The sequence below is a fragment of the Daphnia pulicaria genome, chromosome 1 (genome assembly GCF_021234035.1).
Source record: "Daphnia pulicaria isolate SC F1-1A chromosome 1, SC_F0-13Bv2, whole genome shotgun sequence".
Classification (NCBI taxonomy): Eukaryota; Metazoa; Arthropoda; class Branchiopoda; order Diplostraca; family Daphniidae; genus Daphnia; species Daphnia pulicaria.
This window is the reverse complement of record NC_060913.1, coordinates 40243758-40270356: the sequence shown is the minus strand read 5'-3', so window position 1 is coordinate 40270356 and position 26599 is coordinate 40243758. Positions and strand designations below refer to the sequence as shown.

General features: G+C 42.0%; 1 protein-coding gene, 1 long non-coding RNA gene and 1 pseudogene across 3 annotated transcripts; 1 reads left to right on the top strand and 2 right to left on the bottom strand.

Annotated features, from left to right (window-relative positions):
* Positions 1 to 188: 188 nt before the first annotated feature.
* Positions 189 to 23335, bottom strand: LOC124320415 (annotated as a pseudogene).
* LOC124320316 (homeotic protein caudal-like) lies at positions 16785 to 26260 on the top strand. Of its 2 annotated transcripts, none has more exons than XM_046783144.1 (3): positions 16785 to 18927; positions 24444 to 24592; positions 24661 to 26260. In XM_046783144.1, the coding sequence occupies exons 1-3, from the start codon at positions 17676 to 17678 to the stop codon at positions 24955 to 24957; spliced, it is 1698 nt and encodes a 565-aa protein (XP_046639100.1). In that variant the 5' UTR covers positions 16785 to 17675; the 3' UTR covers positions 24958 to 26260. The 2 variants fall into 2 exon arrangements, with proteins under 2 accessions (XP_046639100.1, XP_046639099.1); XM_046783143.1 differs by having other exon boundaries at positions 16787 to 18927; positions 24426 to 24592.
* On the bottom strand, positions 23361 to 24414 carry LOC124320521. The gene is made up of 3 exons (XR_006913964.1): positions 23946 to 24414; positions 23659 to 23761; positions 23361 to 23448 (listed from the first exon to the last, which is right to left on the bottom strand). It is a non-coding gene; the product is annotated as an uncharacterized LOC124320521 (long non-coding RNA).
* Positions 26261 to 26599: the final 339 nt, after the last annotated feature.

The following is a 26599-nucleotide window of genomic DNA, read 5'->3' as shown; positions in this document are numbered from 1 at the left end:
AACTTGTAACCTGACTTACGCAGATTTCCGCAAAACTAACCCATCGCTTTTTGTCTCATTGCCGCAGCGGTGGTGGCGGGTTCCGTTTAAACTCGTGCAGAAGAAAATCGTCATGAACAAGACTCTCTGTTTAATGAATTTTTGAACATTTTAAAAAGAATATAAAAATTATTTCATATAGTGTATTGTTTTTATTTATTACAGATATTACATGATTAAGGTTTGATATTGGTTTATAGGGTTAAGGGTATAGATTTAAGGGTTGGTAGGTGTATGTTTTCGGGGTTAGAAGGATTGGAAGGTACAAGTCTGTGGGGCTTGGTGATTAATTGGTGGGGATACGTTTGTAGGATTATAGATTAACTGAATTTTTATAACTTGAAATATCCTCCTTCCTCCCTCCAACATCCACCATTTACCCAACCACAAAAACATGTTTATTATTTGTTTGACATGAATATCCCATATTTGTTTTTGTTGCTTCTGAACTTATAAACGGTAAACTGCAATAGTCACGATGACAATTCAACAAAATATGATACAACTTCGGTAACATAACATCAACACTAAGGAACGGCCAATTGAACTTGATGTAGAAAGATCCTTCACCAGCATAGGCTTCAACAACGTGCCATATCGGACAGCAACTACGCAAACATAAAACACTAAACCTATAACCAAAATGAAATTAATTAATCTAGATGAATAAATGACACTTTACATTATTTACAAGAGTTAAAGCTCTCAGCTGGCTGCATCAAATCCATGTGTAAGTTGCGCAGTAACAAAGAAGCTCATACTTTTACCAGACTGATAATCCTATTTATAAAAAAAAAAAACTGAATTACTATCAACTATCAAGGAAACAATGTCTTAAATTACAAAAACAAAAATGACAGAAGTCAAAGTAAACTATGCAAACACAATCCTTCAGAATAAAAGTTGTAAAAGAACCAGCTAGTAAGCATTTTACAAGGTAGGCAACTGAAAATTCTACAACAAATAAGAACAGAGATAATCACAGACTAACTAAGTTTGTAGTCTCACAGTTAGAAAGTTGAACATATTTACCTGAATAGTTCTGAAGTGTTTCTATCAAAACGTACAGCCGGTACAGGAAAAAGAGAATTTATCCTTGGCATGGTTATCCAATTTCAAAGAGCTCAATTTTACCTACATGAGGGGAAAAAAGAGTTACTTATAACAGGAAATCAAATGCGGTTTTTCTTCTTTTTTCCAGACCTGGAGTGTTACAATTCTGGCTCAAGCATCACTCAATTAGGGGGAAGAATTGAGGTAATCACTGCTGGTTGTGATTGTGATGGATAAATGATTTTCAATCTTTTTGTTGATATCCATCTCTTACAGGCACTCTGCGCAGAACTCTACAAACAAATAATGGTAAAGCTTTATTTAAACATTATTATACTGCAGGGTTCTCACTTTTCAATGCTTGGCATTGTCTCTCAATAGTGGGTGGTGTCAAGTGAAGAAAGTTGGGGATCTTCATCAACTCTGCATTAGCAAATTTACCGGGTGGTGTTGCCCCCGGAACAACCCAGCCCTGATGCAAGGGCAGCAGGACACTAGCTGGATGGAAACATCTGGCAATTGGCCTAACTGAGGGATCAAAAGCGCGTTATGTTGGAACGTGAACTGCTGCTCTCTTTATACTTTACGTCCGTAAGATCTCATATTCAACGACTTGTTCGGACTCAGATCCAGCGAACGGAATTCGTCATCTCCTAATAAATTTAAACAGAAAGCAGGTTACAGCACATGCCATTCACGTGTAAATAATCTAATGATACTAAGCGCCATTTTAAAAAGATGAAAGTTACCATACACTTTTAGAATTTCTTCATTTTTGCGAAATGATGTGGGATAATTAGAAATGGGTCTAGTTGACGTAATTACGGAAAACACGCAGGTTGAGCTTGGAACAAAATGGCTGAATTTTCCCGTCCTTGAACCATCCTTGAACAAACCCGCGTTACCTGAGGACATATTTAGCCACCTAGCGACAGCCAATAGATTCCTGTTCAAATGACTGAACGGAACGTCAACAAATTATTTGTTTAGCTATTTCTGACTTTCTTTATTTTTTATTCAACATAAAAAATCTATAATTTCAACAGAAAGTGTGGGATTCAAAAAAATATAAAACTTACAATTGTATGAAGAAATAGAGTAACTTTTCTGCCTGTGGGTGTGCGGCAGCAGCAGCTGTTAGTTCTGACTAACTTTGGCATCAAACAATTAAACCTGTTGAATCTAAAGGAAATGCGTCAATTAATATTAAAGTATTTCTGGTTTCTGCAAAATAGACAGCAATGAATCCATGTGATGATCAGATAATTTGGCCAAGTGGAATTTAGATTTGGACAGGAATAGCTGTTTCACAGGTAGAGCACATGAAGATAAACAAAAAAGCAATTTTATAATCTTTCATCAATTAAAGCTTCAGCACTGAATCTCTTTTTGACTGGTTCTACAATTTACATTTCCTGACATCTATATTAAAACAATATAATTCTAATCATCAAGACAAAATACCTGTAAAAAACTTTGTGTCAATGTGTGCAGAGAAGCTGAAGAAGGTAAGCAAAGTAACTGTAGTTTCCCCAACACCAGAGACAACAGCAACTTATTCCGAGTCAAAAACATCTCTTACCATCTACACATTGATGGCAGCAAACACCATCGTTCATCAGCTTGAATTAATCTAGCAATCAAACCCATGAGGGAAAAAGATTGAATTAGCTGTGGAAACTGTCAGTAGTTACAAAATGAAATTAGCATGCCAACGACTTATTTCATAGGTGCTTCAACAATTTGTTTTCATGCTGGAAAAAATAAACCCTTTTTTAAAATCAAGTGTAGTTGAAACAAAATGAAAATGTAATGAAAACAGATGAAAATGTAATGAAATCCAAATAAGGAATATAGTGAATGACTACTAGTGAAGACTTACTACAACATCTTAATTTTGGAAAACGAATATCAAAATAGTTACCATTGCATTAAAGTTCCTGGTACGAGACGACATTTCGGCATCCGGACAGCAATTTCCGGTCACATGGTTGGATGACACTAGGAGTGGGACTGAAATTGTAAAAAGGCAAAATCACCTTTAGATCCACACACAAATAGTTCTATTTAACATACACAATAGTATTAATGGATAAAAACTAAAAAAATTACCTTTCCATCTCCATGATGGAAAATGTTGGAAATCTGACGTAATGGTAATGGACACAACACCATACAGCGTCCTGAAGAGGCGAAGACGAATGACGTGAGATTTGCTGACGATCGAACACCACACCCACTGGTGGACGAATTCGAACCCCACCTATTGACAACATGACAAGTTACAACTTCACACCCTTAAACATAACCCAGTCAACCCACTGCTTATTAGAAATGCTTACAATCATAAATAAATGGCCAAAAAAATTATAAAACGTAGAAAAAAAGTGTATCACATTCGTTCTATTACTTCACAACGTCGCCAATCTCGCCATCAGGAAAATCCAATCATCACTTACTGCGACGAGTTGGATTATTTTGTAGATTGCTGCCGATATTGGACTTCTTCTTTAATCAACAAAGAATTATTTTGCAGTATTAATGGCATTAATTGCAAAGAGACATCTTGTTTGCTGTACTTCAGAACTGTTAAGAGTTAGCTCGAATCGCTTTCTTTAATAGGAAGGGCCAAAGAGGTGTTAAACTAAAATTATGAAGTTGATTATCCTTAAAATGCACTTTCTAAAATTTCTTGCAACATCTACTACTTCTGTTGGTCATTCCTTGGTCGCCTTGGTGATTTATTTCCTGTTTATTTTGTCAATTTTGACTGTGTGAGGAAACATTTCAAATATTATTCCAATTTCAAACCGCTACGGCGCTACCACCATAACGTTTTTCTATCCACCTCCAGATGGCGAGAGGCGGAGAAGTTGAAACCTTCAAAAAAAACTGTAAAAAATAAACTTCAAACATCCACAATTTCACCACGAAGTATTTCACTATTTTACCAGTAATAAACAAAGAATCGAAGTGAAGAATCAAGATGTTTCAAATTTCCAAAAATCATAAAAAAAACTAAAGAATTTTTAATTTTATTGATCATATGACGTATTCCTAGTAAAGTCTAGTTTCGATATTCCTGCTGCAATCATAAACCGTTGTTGAATTTTAGTAATCGAAATCATTGTTTCGCATCAAGCAATAAAAGACACGCTGATAGTTATACAATACCCATGATTTGCATATTATAATACGCGATTCAATGCCTAGAGTGACTTTTCCCGAAATTCAAACGACAAGCGGGAAGCGGCCTCCTCTGCTTAATAAACATCTATGGGCCAAACTTCTGAAGTTGACACAGTAATTTGACCTCGGCCGACGTCGTTAATGGCATCTGGGTCTACTTTGAGACCGCGCTTTGCCACGGTTCACTAGTTGCGGGCAGATAATGTCACCTTGGCGTCGTGAAATCTCCCGGAGTATATAGTCGAGTCTCAGCTATATCAGTTGATGCAATGAACCTAGCCGTTTAAGCCGAGGCTCAAAATCTTTAAACTCTGGGCGCTTGCTCGCCCCATCGTTTCGCGGCGTCTTTTATGTTTTTATCAGTAACAAAGTCACATGAAAATGTAAACCAGATCATTCACGCCGAAATTCGAACGCGTGCTGAGGGCGAAAAACGAGTCCAGAAGCCCAAAATAAAAAATCTGATCTGAAGAAACCGTCCGTTTTTTATTTTATATGATTCCTCTTTTTCTTCTCTGATTTTTTATTTCTTTTTCAAAAAACCAAATTTATTATTTTACCGTGTGGCGCAGTAATAATAAACTGTAAAAACTAACAAATCGGCGCGCTGTCGAATGCGTAATATAGGCTACCTCATTCGAGTTCAACAGCATCATCTCTCCGCCAGCCATCATTGCGGACACCGCGATCGATGATCCGTTATTGCTATTATCTGACACCTTTTCCTGTGACTGGAAATAGAGACCAGACTTTATACCAATTTTCATACTGCTGTCATAATAGCAATTTGTGTTTCTATTTTCACCAAATATGTTTGCTCCATTTTTTCAGAATTATTGGATGAAATATTTTCGGAATTTTGGAGGAACAAAAAAATTTCCTTGGGAGTTATACCCGGCAAAATTATTACGACGAAAAATGATATCAAATCATGCATTATATCCTATAATCATTTCCGGAAAGGTGGAAAAACAGAGCCTACCTAAACACTTCCTATACATAAAAATAGGACATCGTAATAGCTCAAAAAAATTTAACCTCCCCGATTTAGGCTACAATAAAAATAACTTTCCAGCCCCCCCCCCCCACCCCCTCAAAAAAGAGCCGAATTACAGTGAGAGAGGTTATAAGCGAACTTGCTGCCTCAAGTAAGAAAACGCAAAATAAATGCAGGTGCAAGGAGATATCGGACTATAGAGCGGTCGAAAGTTTAGCGCCCTATAGTCTACACACATACATTTCTCTCGCTGTGTGTGTGTGCTATATAGCTCTATACATATCTCTGCGATACTAGCTAGCGTACTTCACCGAGTCAAGTTGCTGTTGGCTGTGTGTGTTAACGGCGCTGCGCTGCTTGCGATGAAAAACAATTTCCTTTTGAGGAAATTTTTTTATTATTTCTCTCTTCTTCTTCTTTTTCCGGATAGACAATTAGCCCCGCTGATTAACGGCCGACAAGACTTGGATGTACACACACACAGAGACGCGCGCGATGCGATGATGGTGTGATTTTTCGCGCTAGGCCGTCGGGTCCTCGCTCCCGACTTCTGCGCCACTATGTGATGTCCGAGAGGTGATACCGCCGCGCGTCTCATTCGGTTCAAATTCTTTTTTCGAACCGACCGACGGCCATATTTCTATCCGATTCTTCATGTTCGACATTCTTTGGCCATGGCGAGCGAGTCCCTTTAAAAATAAACAAAAAACAATTGGGAAATGACCCTAGATACACACCTGAGCTTGGCAATATTTTCTTATCGAGTTTAGCAGTTAGATTTTCTCTGAGATGGCGTGAAAAGTCAAGCGATGCGAAACGAGGGGAAATTGTGAATAAGAGAAAGCCGCGCGTCATTGGTCGAATTTGTTTTTATTTGTTTGTATTTATTTTTGTTTTTTGTTTTTGTTTTTTTTTCCGTTCGGTTTCTTCTTCTGTCGGTCACAATTCATCGACTTTTTTATTACGCCGTGCAGGAAGAATGTAGCGCAGCGAACGAAACAAATGAAAAAGAAAAGAAAAAAAAAGGTTCCGTTTTTTTTGGGGATAATCGTATTCGATTCGCAGGCGTCCGTGATGTGGTGATGGCGAACGGGGCCGGACGTGAGGCGCCAATAAGATTTGAGCCGTAGATATGAATGGCGCTGGCTGATTCGCCTGTTCGTTTTTTTGTTTTTTTGTTTTTTTCGGGGTGACACTTTTCTGTCGCTCCCGATGCTCTTTTGTCCAGAGTGGCGCATGCAACTTTTATACGAGTTTTATTGCATTGCAATTGCATACACATCAGCCGAGAAAGAAAAAGAAAAAATGACTTTTCAAGGAATAACCAGAATGGAAATTTGGGAAAAAGAAAATACTTCGAGATGATTGCTGTCCATATAAAATAACAGTCGTAACGGTTATATTGTATGTATACACACACACACAGCGGCGTACGTATACTAAAGACAGTTAGGCCCCTATAGAAATGTGTCTTTTCAAATTCCCGCGCGCCCTTTTTATTTCGAATTCAACTGTGTCGATTTTTCCTCGCGATGTTCGCCAGTGGAATTTTCTCTTTTCCTGCGACCCAAAAAATTCGAGTTCATCGCGTGAGCCGGAGAAGCTAATAATCTGCCCATGTGTGAGAAACTACTTGATACACCTTCACCAACAACGAAAAAATAAAAATGAAATTATAAAAAAAAATCCCCCGGACAATTTTGCGCGCGGCAGCTGCGGAATGCGCATCGCGGCGCCCTCTTCTTCTTCTTCTTTTTCCGTCCTCATATTTTTATGATAACCCGAGTCCCGTTCTGTGTCTCCATTTTTCGGCCTTTTTTTTTCTTTTGAGAAGCGGCAGAGAAAAACAAAATATGAAGGATCAAAAAAAGAGAGGATATACTGCATTTAGGCCTATTTGTGTACGTATCATAAGAAAAAGGCGATCGTATAACTTTTTTCCCCAATCGCTATATAGGGCTGGCTGGGGGTATAAATGTCTATGTAGTACAGGCCTGTGTGTGTGTACGGTATATACCCCCAAAGAGACAGAATCATCCACCCTTTTTCTACACTCGGCCCCCCGGCCCTCCATATAGATCGGTAGGCCCCCGCTTATAACCGATGCTGCTGGACCAGTGAATATCTTGATCCGCTATGAAGACTGCAGAGCACACAGAGAGGCTGTGTGTAGTGTATAGGCCTGAAAATATCAGAATGTCGAAGAAGATGTCTTGTTTCCTTTTTATTTTTCTCTGCCTTTTCTGACGGTTATAAGGGGGGATATGAGGGGTTTTTCGATGGCTTTACTCGCCCCGTCTTTTTTCTTGTTTCCTTTTGGCGGCGAGCGTATTCTTTGAGGGCAGCCATAATTCTATTAAGTTCGACCGCCCCATATATATATACACAGGCCTCAATAACAGCATCACAGAAAGCTTTTTCCCCCCTAGATTCCATTTCTCATATTTTTCTCATTTTTTATTACAGAGATATCGTTTTGAGGAAAGAAGAAGAGGAGGAATATCTCCATCCGTCTACTGCCAGCATGTGTTAATATGTGTACTAGTAGTATATACACATCTGCACAGAACCAGGAACAACAAGGATATAGTCTGGGAAAACCTATCGATATTTCCCTTTTGGGCTGCCGGTCTAGTTAACCGAAAGAAATATTGACCTGTTAGCCTCACGACGAGAGGTCAACAAGATTTCCAACTATAGGCCCCTCATATAATTACAGTTGCTGCTCTTAGTGCAGCAGTTTCCCATGGCCAAAAAAAAAGAAAATGTGGATCCAATCTAACAGCGATCCTTAACCATTTATTTCGCACGTGGAATTCATCTCACGAGCGGTCGAATCGTTTAAGTTCCCCCAAACTGATATCGAATAGAAAATGGAAACAGAAAAAGAGATGATCAAACAAACTTGTAGATGTAGTATAGCTCTCTGATAACCTTAATGAGTTTCAGGGTGTGATACAGAGCTATAATAAATCAGCAGATAATATTTGGTCGCCATTTGTTCATTTGGTCAAATTGTTGAAGGGTTTTTACGACCCATCACAACAGCTCCCAGGAAGAAAGAAAACAACCTATTTGTTGCATACGGTACACACGCAAAATTTGTCAAAAAAAAAATGTATTCATCGGTTAAATGAATTCCACCCTGTGTTCTGGGGTTTACACACTATACCTTATCTGCATGCGCAGTTAAACAGCAGAAGCCTATAATGGCATCACAATGTCGACACATCATCTGGGGCTGCTTTGATTCCACAACATCTGAGCGACCTGATAAAACCAACTTTTGTGTACCTGATATCTACGTTGATAAGAAAAACCCTCCCAACAAAAAAATTGAATCAAAAAGACACAAAAGGATTTTGGGGGCGAGAAAAAGTTTCCCATGGTGGTGGTGGTGGTCATTTGATTCCTGCTGGCCACAGCAGCCAAACTCCGGCGTGACCGATCTGTGTCCTCCTCTTTCCACGTTAAAGAGGCAGCGGTTGTCTTCCTGTCAGCAAACACATTCTGTGCTCTCGACATGACACCACCACCCACTGGAGAGAAAAACCTCCATCTCGAACAATCTGGTTACAAAGAGCGTAGCCAAAAACACTTGTGGGTTTGGCGAGCGCGGCAGCTTCTTTTTCGATCTCTCCATGATTCTCCATAGAGCAGCCAGCCCAAACCCATTTTTCCAGCCGAGAGATTCCTCTACTATGAGTGTTGAAGTCAATTTTCATTGGGGATTTTCTTGAACAGCCCCAAACAACGAGTCCCTTCTTCTTTTCTTGTCCCCCTATACTAGATATACTAAAAGGCGCTATCCTATACGACCGACATGAGTTGGTGCACCTTCGAAAAGAAAAAAAGAAAAAGGGGGTATAGTATACTATAGAAGAAGGGGCCTGTACATATATCTCTATCGCGTTAAAGCGTATACACATCTTGTTTTGGTTGTGACAAGAAAAGAGACAAGACAAGAAAAAATAGAGACCCTTTTTCTTTTCTTTTTCTTTCTATAGGCGCTGCTGGCCACTTAAAAAAAATCGCAGCGCCCAACTGGATCGCAGTTGCTCCGGTCTCGGCGAAAAGAAGAAGAAGAAGATCTCTAAAAGAGATAGATATTTCGACTATGGAGAGGCCACGACGATGGTCACATGATGGGACAGTTCGACTATACAACAACATGCGGAAACTATACAGTCGAATGTTTCCCTTCTATATTCTTTCTTTCTCTCTGTGTGTGGACATGTGTGTCGCGCCTTGTGACTGACCAAAAAACTAAAGGCGACGACAACATTCTTTTTTTTTTTCTTCTTTTAAAGGGGATCCTTTTTGATGGATTTCTTTCTGTTTTTTATTGTTTTTCCCTTAAAAGAAGAAGAAAAAAAATGTTGAAAAGGAAAAGTCGCGACTCGGCGCGTGCGGATCAACGCAGAGTCTGCGGCGCCTGGCGATAAAAAAACTTGCAAGAAAATATTGACAGGAATTGACTCTGGCTCTTCACAACACTGTGAAATAGATATACCGTCTGCCTGGACATTTCTGGAAAGAAAAGAAAAAAAAAAAAAACATTTTTTCTTTTTTAAGTTTTTTTTAAACAAAAATGTGAGAAATTTTTTTTCGTTTTTCTTATTTTTACAACCACCGTCCGTCCGTTTGTGAACCCAGCAGCAACGTGTCTTTTCCTTTTTTCTTCCCGACCAAAGTCGGCGGGAAATTGAACGTCGTAAAACTTTTCTCTCTCTCTCTCTCTGTCTACCGTCTATCCGACCGATAGTCGAAAAAGAAAAAGAAAATGATAATATAAATATTGGACGGGGGGGTTCTTCTGACACGACTTCCTGCTGTCGTTGAAGCGTTGCCGCAGCAGGCGCAACAACAACAACAACAACAACAACAACGTCATTGTTGGTGGAAGTTTCTTGTGTGCGTACAATTAATTCACCAGCGAAAGAAATCATTTTTTTGTGGTTTTATCCTTGCCGGAGGTTCCGTCCTCCGTTTTTTTTTTTTTATACAATCGAAAAATTATTTTGATTTTCCATCGTCGTGAACGCCCGTCACACACGAACAATTGCGCACACGAATCACAGCCTAAATAATTTTTTTTTTTTTAATTCATTCGCCATCAAAGCGAAATGAATTAGTCGGAAACTAATTATTTTTAGACTGCGCTGACGAGTTGAGTCGATGAGTGTCGACCAAAGGGCGTGAATATAAATGTGTAAAAAGAGCCGGCGGCTGGGTGTGTGTGTGTGTTGATCATCACGTCATGTGGTAGGAATAATTATGGATTTTTGTGCGGACGGCGGTGGATGTAATCAAAAAGGGGCCAACCGCACAACACAATAAGAGAATTTGGTGGAGAATTAATAATTGGCGAGGCTGCCAGACATGTAGTATATACGGGGGGGGGGGGGGGAGTCCGTTTTTTAATGGGCGAGGCCTCCCGCGGATATGCAAATGCGTGTTGAGGGAGTTATATAATAACAAGAGGAGACAGAGCGCGCGCGCGCCTCTGGCCAAACTGATGTCAAAAGTGCACACAATTCCCCCCCCCCCCCGTCATCGACTCCTTTTGTTTTCTGACCGAAAAAGGTCCCCTGGACATTTCTATGTGTGCGCCCATGTCGGATGTGTGTCACAGGATTTTCAATTCCGCATTTTTTCGATTCCATTCCGCGTGTATAAATAGAGTCTGATTTTGATGAGGGTCGGGGGGTTCGTCGTCGAACATTAAATCACGAAATGAATTTTCTCCGGACGATTTCACGGAAATTGATAAAAAGGCCATGCACTGTGGTAGCCGTAGCCGCTATACCGCAGGGAGAGAGAAGAAACTCATTTCAAGAGATTTTGTATATTAGCGTCGTGTCTGAAATGGAGAAAAGGAAACGATAACAGCACGTCCATATAACAAGGCGGCGTTGGATTTCGATAGGCGGCGATTTTCCGTCCGACATCTTCAGCCAAGCGCGAATGCGCAACTTCTGCAGGAAATTTCCCCTTTAAATGTTATACATCAAAAAGAAACAAAATGATTGGTCGCACACACACACACAAAATGTATCTCTCTCTCTCTCCCATATAAACGTATACATATATGATTGCGTAACTCTTTCCTTTTTTTTTATTCGGCATAAAACTTGGAAATTCATCGCAGTGTGACGCTCTCTTTAATATTTTTCCGCTCCGATAAATCTGAGAATTTTTACAACAATCAAACGGCCTACATGTATCGCTCGCCATTATAAGGAAATGGAGAACCGATGAGAACTTGCAGAGTCCAGTCTAACTGTGAAATCATTTCGTCTGTCGGTCTAGCTAGTCGAACCCGGTCGTAGCTATATTCCGTCTCAAATGAAATGGATGATTCGTTTTGTAATAGGGCAACTTGATTAGCGCTAGCGCTACAATTACTTTTGTCGGATCGTGTGTCACCTCATCCATCAGCTAAAAGCAGTTTCTTTGATTTCAAAACGGTTCATATATGATCGACTGCGACTTGTGTAGGCTAGTGCGGATCATCATCACGACCGTCACTCGGATAATTGCGCGGGAGAGAGACGGAAATTGAAAGAAAAAAGAAAAAAATCATCGAGAGAAAGAGAGACGCCACCCTCCTCTCTAATTCGTGATGACAGTTGGCCTCTAATTGGGCGGGTGGGATCAGATAGAGAGGGCGGCTGGTGGGGGGGAGATCGGGAGGGACTCTCTCTCTCTCCATCAAAAACATGACTGCAACTCTGTTTCGTATAGAGCGGATCGCCTTTTTGACTCTGGAATTGAAAGAAACGAAACACACAACAGTCACAGACAAGAGAGAGAGAGAGGGGGACGGCCCTCCTCTATGTCGTGAAGGCGAAAACTATGCCGTCATAAAACTGATTCCCTTTTTTCGAAGAAAAAAGACAAAAAAAAGTCGGCTCCTAGTCCTGGGGCTTCATCAGCAGCTACAAACGGAAGACGAAGGTTATCCATCAGCCGCCCCCCTTTCTAGATGTTGCTGCTGTTGCTGCCGTGTGTTGCTGTCCTCTCTTTCTCTTTTCCTACCAACAACAACAACCCCATGATATCTGCTCCTTTCAGACTTTCGGAGACTGGACATTTTTTCGGGGTTTTTTTTTTTCGGCGCGATACACATGTATGTATATACACACATATAAATGTATATGTGTGTATAGTCATAAAATTCAAACCGGCGAGAGAAGAAAAAGGACGGCATGGCTCACAGACCGTCGGCGACGTATGTGACAGTCAGACCGGAGAAAATATATTTTTTTCAGATGGAAAAAAGAAAATGAAAAAAAGAAAAATATCAAGTGATTGTGTAGGACCCATAAGGTTGAATTTTTTTCCCATGACCTTAATCAGAAACTGTGAAATGAATTTTCAATTCAACGGGAATTGTTAAATGGGTTTTATTTTATAGACACGCTTTGATAAAGGTGGATATTTAAATGTCGTCGTTCGACACCTGAGAGAGTTAACGAATTGAATTGAAGTATCTATATACAATCAGGGTATATGGCTGATGAGGGTGCGTGTGTGTGTGTGTGTGTGTGTGTGTCTATATGTGATGTCTATATCAATTTTATTGGCTGTTGAAATACACAATAAAATCGCGTTATATTACACCAGCCACTACAAGGCCTACACACCACTGCGATAGGCTGTTGAGCTATTTTGATCCCTCCATTTCTCAGACATTAAACACGTCTAGGCCTACTACTACTACTACTACTACTATAGACTGGCTTCTTTATAATGTCAATTTGATTGGGGCTGTTGTCATTTCTCATTTAGAACATATCGCCTTGAAAAGAAAAACCCTTAACACAAATTCAAAGCAGCCAAATGTCTCTCATATAATAGTTGGCTCGCTTTCGTCAACAATCGGCCATGGGGATGGCCGGCTCGAAAATTAACACCAGGATCGCGATCGGCTTCCGATCCTTTTATTTATTTATTTTTTTGTCACCGATACTATACAGTAGGACTCTACAAGACTCTGGAGAATTTTTTCTTGAGCTTGTTATAGTTCTCGGAAGAACTAAAAAAAAGAAAAAAAGAAACAAAAGCGGGGGACTTTAGGCTAGTCAGTGAAGTGTTGATTGAGGTGTTGTGTGTTCAGATAGGCCCGTGGTAATAGGCTGGTCAAACATGGACAAACAAACACAGGCCTCTCCTTTCAATTCTTCTCTTATATATACACTCAAAAACGTCTCGACATGGGAAGGAGTATCGACGTGTGTTATGGACACACACACATAATATACCCTCGAATGTGTGTACACCGCCGGGGTAGTAAAGGCTGTTTTGGTACTATAAAGCTCTGCTGGTTTGGGTTGATGTGTTCAAACTTCTTTATTATACTACGTCGTATAGACAGAGAGCAAGCAGCAACTGTGGTGTTGCATGGCCTCTCTCTATACATACTATAGTATAGGCCTATTCGGTATTATTGGGTGTCGGCGGTGTTGGAGTGTGTAAGCCTTTCGGTCTCGTTTAGACCCCCGGTGAGTGTCATGTCGTCCTCAATGTCCACATTCCTACGCTCGAATAACAGAGCTGCAATACTATATAGGCCTGTATTACAGTCATTCAATTCTATGCTATTGGATGAAGATGTGTCATGACTCAATCAGATAAAAGACAATATCAATCGCTATTGGGTATCGTTATCTCTACTATTTCAAATTGGCCAACAGAGTTGAAAAACGGCGCCAACATTTCCAAATACGAAACAAGTTGAAACTGCCGGCGCTGGTCGAGTCGAATATAATGTGAAATCGGAGCTGTTGTGCAGACATGGTTTTGTAGTCTCGGCCTAGATGTTTTTCGTATGTACACAGAAAGAGAGAGAGAGAGAGAGAACAACAACACAGCAGCCAGCGTGTATAATAACCTTATCTGGCTACGAGAAAGAGAAAACGCCGCTGCTGTATATGCCTACCCCATTTCTGGGTTGTGTCTTTTTCCACCGCTGAAACACCATTTTGGGTCCAACAGAATTGTCACGGTTTAAAGCGTGAACAATTCTGATTTGCCCGTCGTCACACAACTGCCTGCATGAGCTCTCAGAAGAAAAAAAATCACACAGCAAACCGGACCCCTAGAGCTCCTTTTTCCTCATGCCCAGGACTTTCAACTCTCTGCCTGGGCCAGGAAAGCCAGGAAAACACAACCCAAAAAAATACGAAAAGAGGAGATCTTTCTGGGAGGAAAAATATATAAAATCAAAATAACAGCTATAGATACCAGAGGAGGATGAATGCTCGGGCTGGCTGACTGGACATCAACCAAACCACCATACCCACAAGCCCCGGACACACACACAAAAATGCCGAAGGTTTTTTATTGGTTTACGCTCCGATAGGATGGGCTCCACACAACAGACTGTGTTTCTTATACACAGAAGAAGAAGAAGAAGCCATTGGTTATATTCCAAGGCAAACATGTCAACCCCAAGAAGGAATTCTTTTTGGGTAGAAATTTGAGCGGCAAACATTTTTTATTCAAAGACTCAAAGCTCGAATCGCAATCAAAACCTTTGAAATGGAAAAGACAGCCAGACCCAATCTTTTCTATAATATGAACTGTGACTAGACACATAGTGTTTGTTTTTTTGGTTTTATTTCTAGCACCGGGGCAGCATGATATTTTGAATTTAAAAAAAGATACGAGTCGACAACGTATTAGTCGTATGCTGGCGTAAAGGTAGCAGCTCGATGGCGCCCCCATAAAGGGTCCGAGCTGTTATTTACTGCACACACGTCGAGTATATCACTGCCAATAAAGTTGCGCTTCTGCAAGCAGCCTGTGCACAGTTCCCGGCCTGTGCATAACAACGGCGTGATGATGATGATGGAGGGAGCCTATTTCGTTAGGCTCTATAATCTAAACTGCGTGTAATATAAAGTGTCAAGACACAAGACCAACAAAGCTGTTTGAGAGACCAACTATATTGACATATAATAACGTCATTTAAAAATACAAAAAAGGAATTGTTGTCTTTTTCTTTTTTTAAAAAAATGACCCGGTCGTAATTCCACCAAGAAAAGAAAAGAAAATTCCGCGCCAAATTTCAAATATTTAAATCTTTTTTTTTTGTCTTTATTGATTGTGAAAAATGCGCTCGTGTGCAGGGGCAGGGACTCGGCGACATCACAGAGACGTGAATATCAAAAAAGTTCCTTGATCCCATCCTTCGGTCGCGCATTGATGACTCTCTTGAGATCCATCAAACAGATCTAGTATAGAAACAAGTTCCCCCATCGTCTATTCTTTGGGATGGAGCGCATAGAGAGACACGGGAGAGATAGAGGCCTGATTGAATTTTGTGCTCCGTCGATTCATTCGCGCCCGCCGCCATCCAGCGGCCGCGCCAAATAGCCCCCCGATTTTTGTTTTTTTCTTCTTAGCGCCGCCGACGACATTTTGCTGGCCGCCAGCTCTTGTGCCGCGACTTGCTAAATGTCTTTCTCTCTTAAGTGCGTGTCCCCCCACCCTTCTGCGGATACCTTTCTTTCTCGAGTTTTCGGTTAGCAACGGAACTTTTTTGGGGAAGGAAACAAATCAAATCAAAAACCAAAAACAAAATCGAACCGAAAAAAGAAGTTTTTTCAAAGGCTGAATCGATCGAAAAGAGACGGGCACGGACCATTTTAACAACCCCCCTTCAATAAAATCACCGAAACCCTTTGCCATGTGAGAGACACTATACGTCAGGTTCGATCTCTCTCTGGTATATAACTATTATTTGATGATCCGATCAGTTGATCGCCTTTTTTCTTTCCTCCAGAGAGGGGGGAAAAGAAATCAAATTGTTACGTGATACGGTAACTCATTCGAACGTTGCATATTCAAAATGAAATAAAAAATGATTCCATGTATGTAGGCCTGGATTTATAAAAGAAAAGAAAATGAATTCGACAGAAATTGAAACGCGGGTTTTTTAAAAGGTATCGAATTATTTTCGAATTTTCTTTTTAATGTAAAAAAAAGAAAAAAAAAGGAACGTACAAAGAGGAATCGAAAATCTCCGAGGCGCAATTGGCACCATAGTGTCAAAGGTAGCCGTCACAACCTTGGCAAAGAATGCCGTTAGCCAGTAGGCTCTAGAATGCGCCTGCCATCAGGCCAGGGCAGCCCAAAAAGGGCCGGAGAGACTCCGAATAAAATATATGTATCTATCAATTTTTGAATAAGGAAAGATGCAGCAAAAACATTTTTCGGTGATGCTGGTTTACCCTCTAAATGGAGTTATCGTACTCTTCTTCAAAAAGGCCTGCAATTCCAACTTTTTTTTTCTTTACACGTGCAAGATTTAAACGAGGTGAAAATCAAGGGTCGAAATCAAATGAAAAAGAAACTTGGGAATAGGATAAATCTTTAGAAATGTCACACCTTAGAAAATAGGAGAAACACTCGTGTTTGGCGGGATATTCAATTTGAGTTAGAATCGACCGTCATTTGAATTTCCAATTGTTGGCACATTACATTCCAATTTTCCAACACATGTCGATAGGGAAGGAATGGATTGAATTGTAATATCTTCATTTCGTGTGTGTGTAAAGACGTACACAAGTCTCCAGCTGTGTTATTTGTAAACGGCAGTGCGCTTCACATCAAAAGGGAAAAAGCGACCAATGAGAGCTCTCCAGAGGACGGAAAGTCGGCACGCCGAGGCTCCTCCTCTTTGGTCGGCGACGCACTTTCCTATTGGAGCGCACCCATGTTTAATAGCTCTCCCTCGACTTCAGTCTATTCCCACCCGAAAAAATAAAAAAATAAAATAGAAGAAGAAGAAAAGATAAAAAAAAGGACATGGGGCTCTGACATGGATAGGAAAGAGCCTCCCAAAGATATACGGGGAGGGTTGAGTGGGGTGGTGGTGGTGACAAGGGGGAGGTGACTCCTCGTGTGTGTGATGGAGGGAGGAATGAGCAATGTGTAGGCTAGAGACTGCGCCGCACAATTCATGTCCAGTCTAGCGTGAACAGTGGTAGGCAACATACCGATCGGTCGGACGTCTCACGACTCGCAGTTGTTCGTTCATCTCCATCCGCGTAGCTCATCAGCCCACCCAATTTCTTTATTGTGATTTTTTTGTGTGTGGAAATCAACTTTTAAATTTTTCTCTCAGTTTTAACCACGAAAAAAAAATCAGTTCGACTTGATTTAATTTTTTTTTCTGAATGAATTCGAATGTCAGCGGGAATTTCGACAATTCCTCATTTCAGTTTTTCTGTTTAGCGCCGCAATCCGGCGGCTGTGACTTGTGATTGTGCATAGTGCAAACAACAACAGCAACAACATTTGGGATTGAACCAGTGTGCACCAACAACAATCGAATTATTGATTGATTCGCGAATTTAATAAATCAAACCAAACAGAACAGATTAAAATGCTTTCGCTTCACGAAGGTTTCCCCATGTTCCCGACGGCCCACCATCCGCACCATCCGCATCACACGGGCGTCGTCGGTGGCGTCATGGGTCCCGGCGGAGGTCCGGTGGGTCACAGTACGACGCCTCCGCACCATGCCCACCACCACCATCATCACGCCGCCGCCGCCATTCACAGTCTGACGGCCAGGCACCACTCGCAGGGGCCGCCGCCACCTCCGCCGTCGTCCTCGTCGGTGGCCGGCCAGCTGAACCTTCACCACGCCGGACACCATCAAGGGCCGCATCACCCACACTCTCATCTCAATTCGGCCCACCATCAAATGGCGGCGGCCAATCAGGCCTATTTCGCCGGCTATGCCCATCCGCACCACTGGGGCAACGGCGGAGGCGCCCAGGGGGGACACCAGACGGCGCCTAACGCCGCCATGGAACACCAGCAACAATTCCAGGTCGGCGGATTGGTCACGTCCGACGGTGGCAATTCCTGGCACCCGTCACCGGCCGCTGTTTACACTGGCCTGTCCAGCAGCCTCTCGCCGCGCACTCCCGTCACCTCGGTGGGTTACGAGGAATGGGTCAATTCGCCGCCCAACAACAACGGCCAACAACAGCAACAACAGAGCGGCGGAGTCAGCAGTCCGGACGGCAGTCCCAACAACTTTGGCCAGCAACAGCAAGGCAATGCGGCCAACAATGGGCCCAGCAGTCCGTCGCTTTCCGATCAGCAGCAACTCAGCAGTTACTCGGCGGCCGCTGCGGCCGCCGCGGCCTACGGCAAAATGTTCAGTTCGAGCGGGCCGGGCGACTTTATTTCCCCCCATCACGCCCATCTGCACCACCAACATCACCACAACAACCACGGGCAGATGGTCGTCGATCCCATCCGGATGAACGCCGGAGGAGTCATCACCGGACACCATTCACCCGATTCCGGCCTGGCTGGAAGTGACGGTCTCAGCAGCGCCGGCTCACCGGCCCAGCAGCAACAACAGGGAATGCTGGGCGGCGGCTCATCCGGCAACAACTTACTAAACCTGCAACAACAGCAGCAACAACAGCAAAACGCTTCGGGTTCACAGGGGGCCATGACGGGCCCGTCGTCGGCCGGCTCGATGAGCCAACAGAACCAACAGCAACTGGTCGGATCCAACGGCGCCGGAATGGTCAACGTCTCCCGGCCTCAACCGTCTCGTTCGCCCTACGAGTGGATGAAGAAACCTTCGTTCCACAGCACCAACGTCAATCCAGGTGAGTCCTTCAATCAACCCCCCAAAATGCTTTGAATTCATTACAAGGGCCTATAGCTATACATTGAGTTGGGAGCTGGAATTGGATTCAGAGTCGAGATTAAAAGAGTTAGATCGATGCAGTGAGAGGGGCCAACTTGGGCGCGACACAATCATCCGAGTCTGGTGGAGAAGGACCAGGATGATGAGTCTCCTGGGATCGATCCAGTTGTTGTTTTTTGGTCGTTTTTTTTCCGATTCGACATCCGATAACATTTTCTGTTATTGCTTTTTCTTTTTTGGCTCGTGTCTGCCTAGACGAAAGGAGATCGACCCCGAGATGGTTTTGATCGATAACCAATATCCCACTCAGACGGTATAGCACGTGCTTGACCACTCCCTCGTATAGATCCAACCCTTCATCGAATTGTTTCCATCTTTTCTGTTTTTTTTGTGGTCATCTTATCGTTTATACCTGTTGGGCCAACGCCCAGTTGCGTATATCTGCCGTGTGTATGCAAATTATTTCTTAGCAAAACAGTAGGGGGGATAGAGAATCTATTTGTTGGGGGGTATCAATTGGTAGGAGGAGAATGGTGACTAATGACCAAAGTGAACGAATTCAAAGCGCCGACAGTTTTTCGTGTTTCAAAAGTAGCCAGAAAAATATGCCGCCCAACAAATTTCCACTCGTGTTTCCACTCGATACATCGAAACACATTTCAAATGGCCTGTTGTCTATGCAGGCGCCGACTTTGACCTCTCTCTCTCTCTCTCCTAATGACCCATTGGGAGCCCAAGTGGCGGCTAGCCACTCGGGTGGACAAAATAAAACATAAAAGCGGAGCTGTAGAGGAACCGATCGCATTTGCGTCCTGGTCGACAGGGATTCCTCCATCAAAACATTTCAGTTTTCTTATAGCTGCTACCCTTTTCTTGATATACAAGGAAAGAAAAGGAGGCTCCGACCTAATGACTGCGGAGCTCGCGGGAGCCGAAAAGGCAATTAAAGACGATGGGGAAATGTAGAGACGGCGCGACTGCGCACCCCGAAACATTTCGGTAGCGAAGGGGCGCGCGTGTCCTCCCCATTCGCAATCTTTTCTTCTAATTTTATTTTATTTTATTTTTTTCCGACCCAGAAAATAGATCCAGCCGCCCCATTAGCGGCGAGACTATTGGAGAAAACAGCACGAAATGGTTTCCTTCCTTCCTTTTTTAAAAGAGAGATATTTCAACTGGTGGTGTTATTGGTGGAACCGCTAATAGATATGGCCAGTCTTGTGTATACATAAACTGTAGACATTTGCTGGGGCGCTTAGATTTGTGTGTTGTTTCAACCAATTTTCGGGTGGTGTCTTTATTTACATTCGGTGTCGAGACAAGAGAGATGGTAACTTTTTGACTAGTTAGACCGATGTGTGTTCCAGCAGCAGCAGCAGCCCCCTTTGTCAGGTCAACAAACATGACAGCGGCAACTTCTTTTTTCAGTTTGGGAAAAGAGCTGCTGCGCTAAACATTAGACTATCGGGAAATAACAAGGGTCGTATATCTCTCACTCGTGTGTGTAGTCGCTGATTGCAATAATTCGGTAATCATTTGAAGAGTTTCAATCAATGAATAATGGCCGGATCATTAATTCATCTCTCTTTGTGTGTGTCGCTGTCGTGTTACGTGTCTACTTTGTGACAAAACAGACCGCCCCCTTTTTAGTCATTTGTTTGTTGAGCCCGGGAAATTCGAAACTGCTTGGCATCGCACAGATGGTAGACGCGTTGACCTAGCTCCCTCCCCCCTTCTTTCTTTCTTTCTTTTTCTAGAAAAATGGGGACAAATCATCGTCGTAATAAATGAAGAGAATAGAAAGAAAAAAAATATTCAGAAAAGAATAAAGAAAGATTTTTCGTCGAGTCCCAGGTATTTGTCGGAATGTAATTTTTTGGTTCCATTCCACCGACGGGCTTTTATAGCTCAGGTGGAGTGAGAGACATGGAGGACACGGATAGAGAGAGAGAGAAGGGCACGCTATATAGGATCAGAAAATGGTCGGTGTGTGGTGATGGGTTGAAAAACAATTCCCTTCCACACACACAAAAAAAAGAATGGAAAACCGACCAACCAACACAACAAAGTTTTCCAGTGCACCAGCCAGCCAGCCAGCAGAGAGAGAGAAGGGAAGTCGCCCGGTGCAATAAAGCTTTTATTTTTATGACTCTTTCATGGTAGATGTGTGTGTGTGTGTATATACATACATATATGTATTTCTTTTTTTCGGTTCGAGGGGGATTTCTCTTCTTCTTATATAGCGCGCCCAGGAAATTCAAAAAGAGAAAAAAAGAGAATCGGCCGGCCATGACGACATGCGAGCTTCGCATCACGCATCGCGTACACCCATGTATATAGAGAAAAGAGATAAAAACCTTTCACGCTAAGTCCGCCTTCCCTCCCCCCCCCCCTGACATAGAGAGAGAGAGACTTTTGAGAGCTGATAGCGACGCCATCTTGTCCTCCTGGAGCTCTGCTGTTGAGAGAGACTCTACCAGCCAATCAGACAACACGACCGAACCCAGTGGCTCCGTTAAACCCTCCTCCCGACAAAATTTTTCTTTTCAGGGGGGAAATAAGAAAAAAAAAAAAAAGAAAGAAATAGAGGCTTTTTAGGATATTATATTATATAGACACGGTAGATACCTGGCTAGATACCTGGGCAGCAATGGCGAACGCTCCAATGGCCGGCGAGAGCGGCCGGCTGTTCTGTTCTGCCGCCACTCTTTTATGGCGATGATTATATCAATTATGAATTCGACGGTTTAGCTCGACCAACGAAAAACTGCTGCGGCCCTTTTTTCTCCCGTACCTCAATTATAATTTTCCTTTGGCCCTGGAGCACTAGTTCACCCGCTTCCCATTTTCAACACCCCGCCCTTTTGGTTTAGTTTCGTTCAAATTTCACGTTTGAAAAAAGACATTTTTTTCTTTTCGCGATTTTTCCGATAGAACCAGAGGAGAAATCGGCGGGTTGTTTTTGAAAGGATCACGAAAGGTTTCCACTATAAGAAAAGAAAAAAGGTCACACACTTTGGGATTGTTTCGCTGTTTGTGTTTCGACGACAATGTCGCGACTTCCGGTTGTTGTCCTCACCGATAACCTGCGGTGGTTTCTTTTTCCCCCAAATTTTTGTTTTTTTCGTTCGTTCGTTCCTTGTGATTTCAAACTAATCAACCGACTTTCCCGTCAACACACACACACACACACAAAAGGTCGTAAAATTCGAGTTAAAACCGAAAGACAAGAAAATGAATTCCCGACTACTAGCTAGCGGTTTTGGATGCGCATTCTTTCGACTTTAATCGTCTCTCGCCGTCTAGAAATCCATTGACGTCATAGCAGAGTCGGGGTTTTGGGTAGATTTTGTTGTTTCTTTATCCGACATTTCTCTCTCATCTTTTCCCGACTCGCCTTACTAAAACCCCCAAAGCGCCTACAAGGACTTAACCCTCACACAACAGCCGCCGCCTTATCGCCCCGTTCAAACAAAACAACTTTGGTCTGACACGGTCACAGCAGCCCAGGAACGGTGAGTGAAAACATAACGAGGACACGGGAGTACACAACAAGGCCCTGATGTTTGCAACCCGGGAAACTCAAACAAGACAAGCAAGGGGGGGGGGATATGACACTGTTTGAGAGACAGATTAAAGGACACCGCTCGTGTTCTACTTGTTGTGAAAGAGAATTTCTCTCTTGGTGCTGAGAGAGACCACACCTATTGGAGGTTCTCTGATATGCAGACGAGAGATTATCTAGTTGCAGAGCCGACGAGGCAAACGAAGAAATTCACACCTGACACTCGACTCGGGAGAAGAAGGAGAAAAATAAAAATAAAAAAGGTTCCGGTGTCGTAGGTTATTTTCAAATGACGTAGTATACTCGTTTCTGTAATTCTAATCAGTAAGAAAAAAAAAGACTGACCGAGACCGGTTTCGGTCGGGTACAAGTTGCGTCATGCCAAGTCTTGGACTTCAAACAAGAGTTCCGACAGCAACTCTGCTTAGCGGGTTATAATTGATGTTTGAAACTTGCGGATAAAAATAAGCTCTTAATCGAGTCGGATTAACTCGCAAATAGCCTGCGAGACAAGAAATTAGGCAACTGCGAACGTAAATGAAATGAGAATGAGTCAACAAAAACGGCAATATAGAAAACATTTGCAGTCAAAAGCCTAGCCTAGCTCAGGAATAATCGTACCTCGTACTATTTAACGATTCATAATAAACTCCACCAAATAGTCAAAGAAGAAGAATAGAAATACATTTTTCCTACCTTTAAGCCTGGGAAATACGGCCAGGCATCCACAAGTGCTCCATCCATCCGTTGAAAAGTTGAATCCATCAGGCAGGATGGGAAAAGGGGGGCCCTCATGAATACACCCACATTCACATGGGCGTACACGAGGGCAGAGTGAATTTAAAGAAAAGGGAAGAAGAGATCTGAACTCGACCGACATGGGTAGTTTCTCCAATCAAACGGGCTGCTGTTTATCTAAATAACAAATGAAAAAATGGGTTACGAAGCATTTTGACAGAAACAAACAAATAAGGACAAGTTGAAAATGAGACACTTGGTAATCCCTAATAAACAGGAGAATTTAAGGTTTACATGTAAAGCACTGCACTTGAGCAAGTCATACATAATAAAAATAACTAGCAGGGCACAGACCCATAGGTCAGAAAAAGTAGCGAAAATCATTACCCAAGAGATGATGCTGAGATTGTTGCTCTTGACTCCTCAATATCAGCACAAGCAATACTGGCATATTATCTTGTTGTTACGATGGCTGGCTCAGGCCTAAAATCTGCACAAAGGAAAAGGTTACAGTTACATAGTGCAAACAAACTGACATGCATGCATTGACAAGGAGGTTACTTGATAAATACTAGTCAGGAACTGAATTTTCATAAACTTTAGAGCAGGTTTAACTAAGTCTTCTATTGAAGATCCCATCTAATCATACCATTCATATTCTTAGTTTTCTTTACCTGCTGAACAGCATGGCCAGAGTGTGTAATTGAGCGATTCTATAAAGAGAGGCGACCAGAGTTGACACAACCACACGACGACCACATTTTTTAAATTTATTTGTTTAAAATTATCGTGCAGCCAAGTGTAACCTTTTCAAAATCCCTCCATTTTCTTAATGTAATCTTAAACTGTGTCTCTTTATCGAAACTTTTTTCAAAACGACAGCAGACGACACTAATATTCTAATTACCATGCTTAAATATCGATCTAGAAATCCAATCAAAATCGACCCTCCCCTTCTAAATCTAAACCGCTTAAAAACGATCCAAGCGATTTTGTCACCTATGCTCGACATATCCGCTGAACGGATTACGATTATTGTAGTAATATCTAATAGTTCTCTCTCAAAAATGGCGGCTTCGTGTAATAAGAGTTATAGTTTTAAGTTTTAAAAAATAACGAAACAATCAAGACATACTGACATGCCTACAATTTAGACTCGGATGTGTTCTCAGCAGGGAAGACGAGGACCAAGGACAAGTACCGCGTCGTCTACACGGACCACCAGCGGCTCGAGTTGGAGAAGGAGTTCCATTACAGCCGCTACATCACCATCCGGCGCAAATCAGAGCTGGCCAGCGTCCTAGGCCTCTCCGAACGACAGGTAAAATCTTCAAAACAAACTCAGTTTATAGTTGCAATTTAACTCAATCAAATTTTTTGTCGAATTAGGTCAAGATATGGTTCCAGAACCGACGGGCCAAGGAGCGCAAACAGGTGAAGAAGCGCGAAGAAATGCTGCACAAGGAGAAACTGGACGTCGTTCCGTCCCTGGGATCTGTCCAGCAACAGCAGCAGCAACAGCAGCAGCAACATCACCTTCACTCCGGCCAGCAGCAGCAGCAGCACATGCAACACATGGGCGTCCAGCAACACCCCAGCTTGGTCAGCAATCCTCAAATTTCCTCGTCCATGCACATGGGATCCGTCGTCCAGATGGACACCAAGCCCGTCTTAGGGCTCGATTGAATTTCGTCCGCTTCTTTTTCGAATTGAAGCGCGAAATTCGAATCGAGAGCTCACGCCGCCTTGTACAGACAAAACTTTGTGGCTGGATCGAAAAACAAACAAATAAGGGTTTGGCTTCTTTTAGATTTCGGTTTGAAATGTCCGAATTATAAAAGAGCGCCAAAAATGAAATCGTTTGAAATTTTTTAAAAAAGAAATTTTGATTCGATTCCGCCCTGTGCCCTGCCCTCAATCTCTCGTAACAAGAGCATTCCAGTGACGTCACGGATCCCCCCCCCCTCTTTTTTGTGTCTGGAAGAACAAACAATCAAAGCAAGTCGTCGTTGTATCGATATTTTGAAGTGGTGTCTGTGGTGCTGACCCCGTTTCTTCCTCTCTCTCTCCAATTCATTGCAGCATCAAATATCCACTTGTGCGTGTCTCTTTTGTATGTTCGATTGTACGTGTACAGTATCCGTATTATATATATATCATAGTGCCTCCTCTTTCTCTCCCTTATTATATTATTATTCGTCTTTTAAAATTCACGACAAATGGTTTGGGGATTTAAATTTTTGTTGGTCCCCGGGAGAATTTGAAAAATAGCCGAAAAAAAAACAAAAAAAAAAGTTTGAACTTGAAAATCAAAAATTAATGAACAAAAAATGTTTGCGCGAAAATGAGAACTTTTGTTTCGAATTTTTAAAAAATAATTTGTACAGACTTTAATTAATATCTATACACACTATCTTGCAAAACTCCGGATGTAATCGTAAATAGTTCTTGTCATATCCCTTTTTCTCTCCCCCTTTTTTCCCCACCCACTTTCTCAAATGTATTTTGATTTCTAAAATTTTGTTTTCGACTCCCGATTTTCGCCTTCTGTTGTCCGTGTTCTTTCATTATTATTTTTTTTAAAACCGTGTTACATAATTAAGACTGATTGGTGGCGCCTATCTTCGATTCGTTCTCCCTTATCCCACCCACCACCAGCCCCCAATCACAATAAGAGACACAACAAAAAATTTGTTTTTGAGTTTGTCTGATTTTTGGCATCTAATGCTTTGTATCATAGCCTCTATACTACCGTTTCGAAACAAGAATAATGCCGAAAAAGTGCATAAAAGAAAAATGAATTTGATGACTGCTGTGTGTGTGTGTGTGCTGCCCGAATTGTCTTTTATTTTGGGGGTTTTTCCCATAATTCGACAAAGAAAAATAATGTTCTCCCCTCCGCCGCCCTTGAACGATCCGTTGATTTTATTATAATAGTAAGCCTCTATATTTGACTATATACCGCACACACGAATACAAAACCGAATAATGAAAAGAATTAAAAATGATAACAAATATCCCGCTGTTTTTGCTGAGACGATAGGAGAAACGGTTTCTTCTCCGGGACCCGTTGCGTTGTTCTTTTTTTGAGAAAAATTGAAAAAAATTCGAGTGACAGGAGAACACAAGAACAGTTATGTAATAGGCCTATAGATAGACCATCGCTTTGTTTCTTCTCTAGATCTCATTAAAAAGAAAGTGAGGTTACATGTAATTGTTGTTAATTTCTCAGCTGCTGACTATCAAATCAAAACAAAAAGCAAAAAAACATTTCAGTTCATCTTTTATTCCACCGAATCGTCGTGTTATATGTGTATACATTTAAATG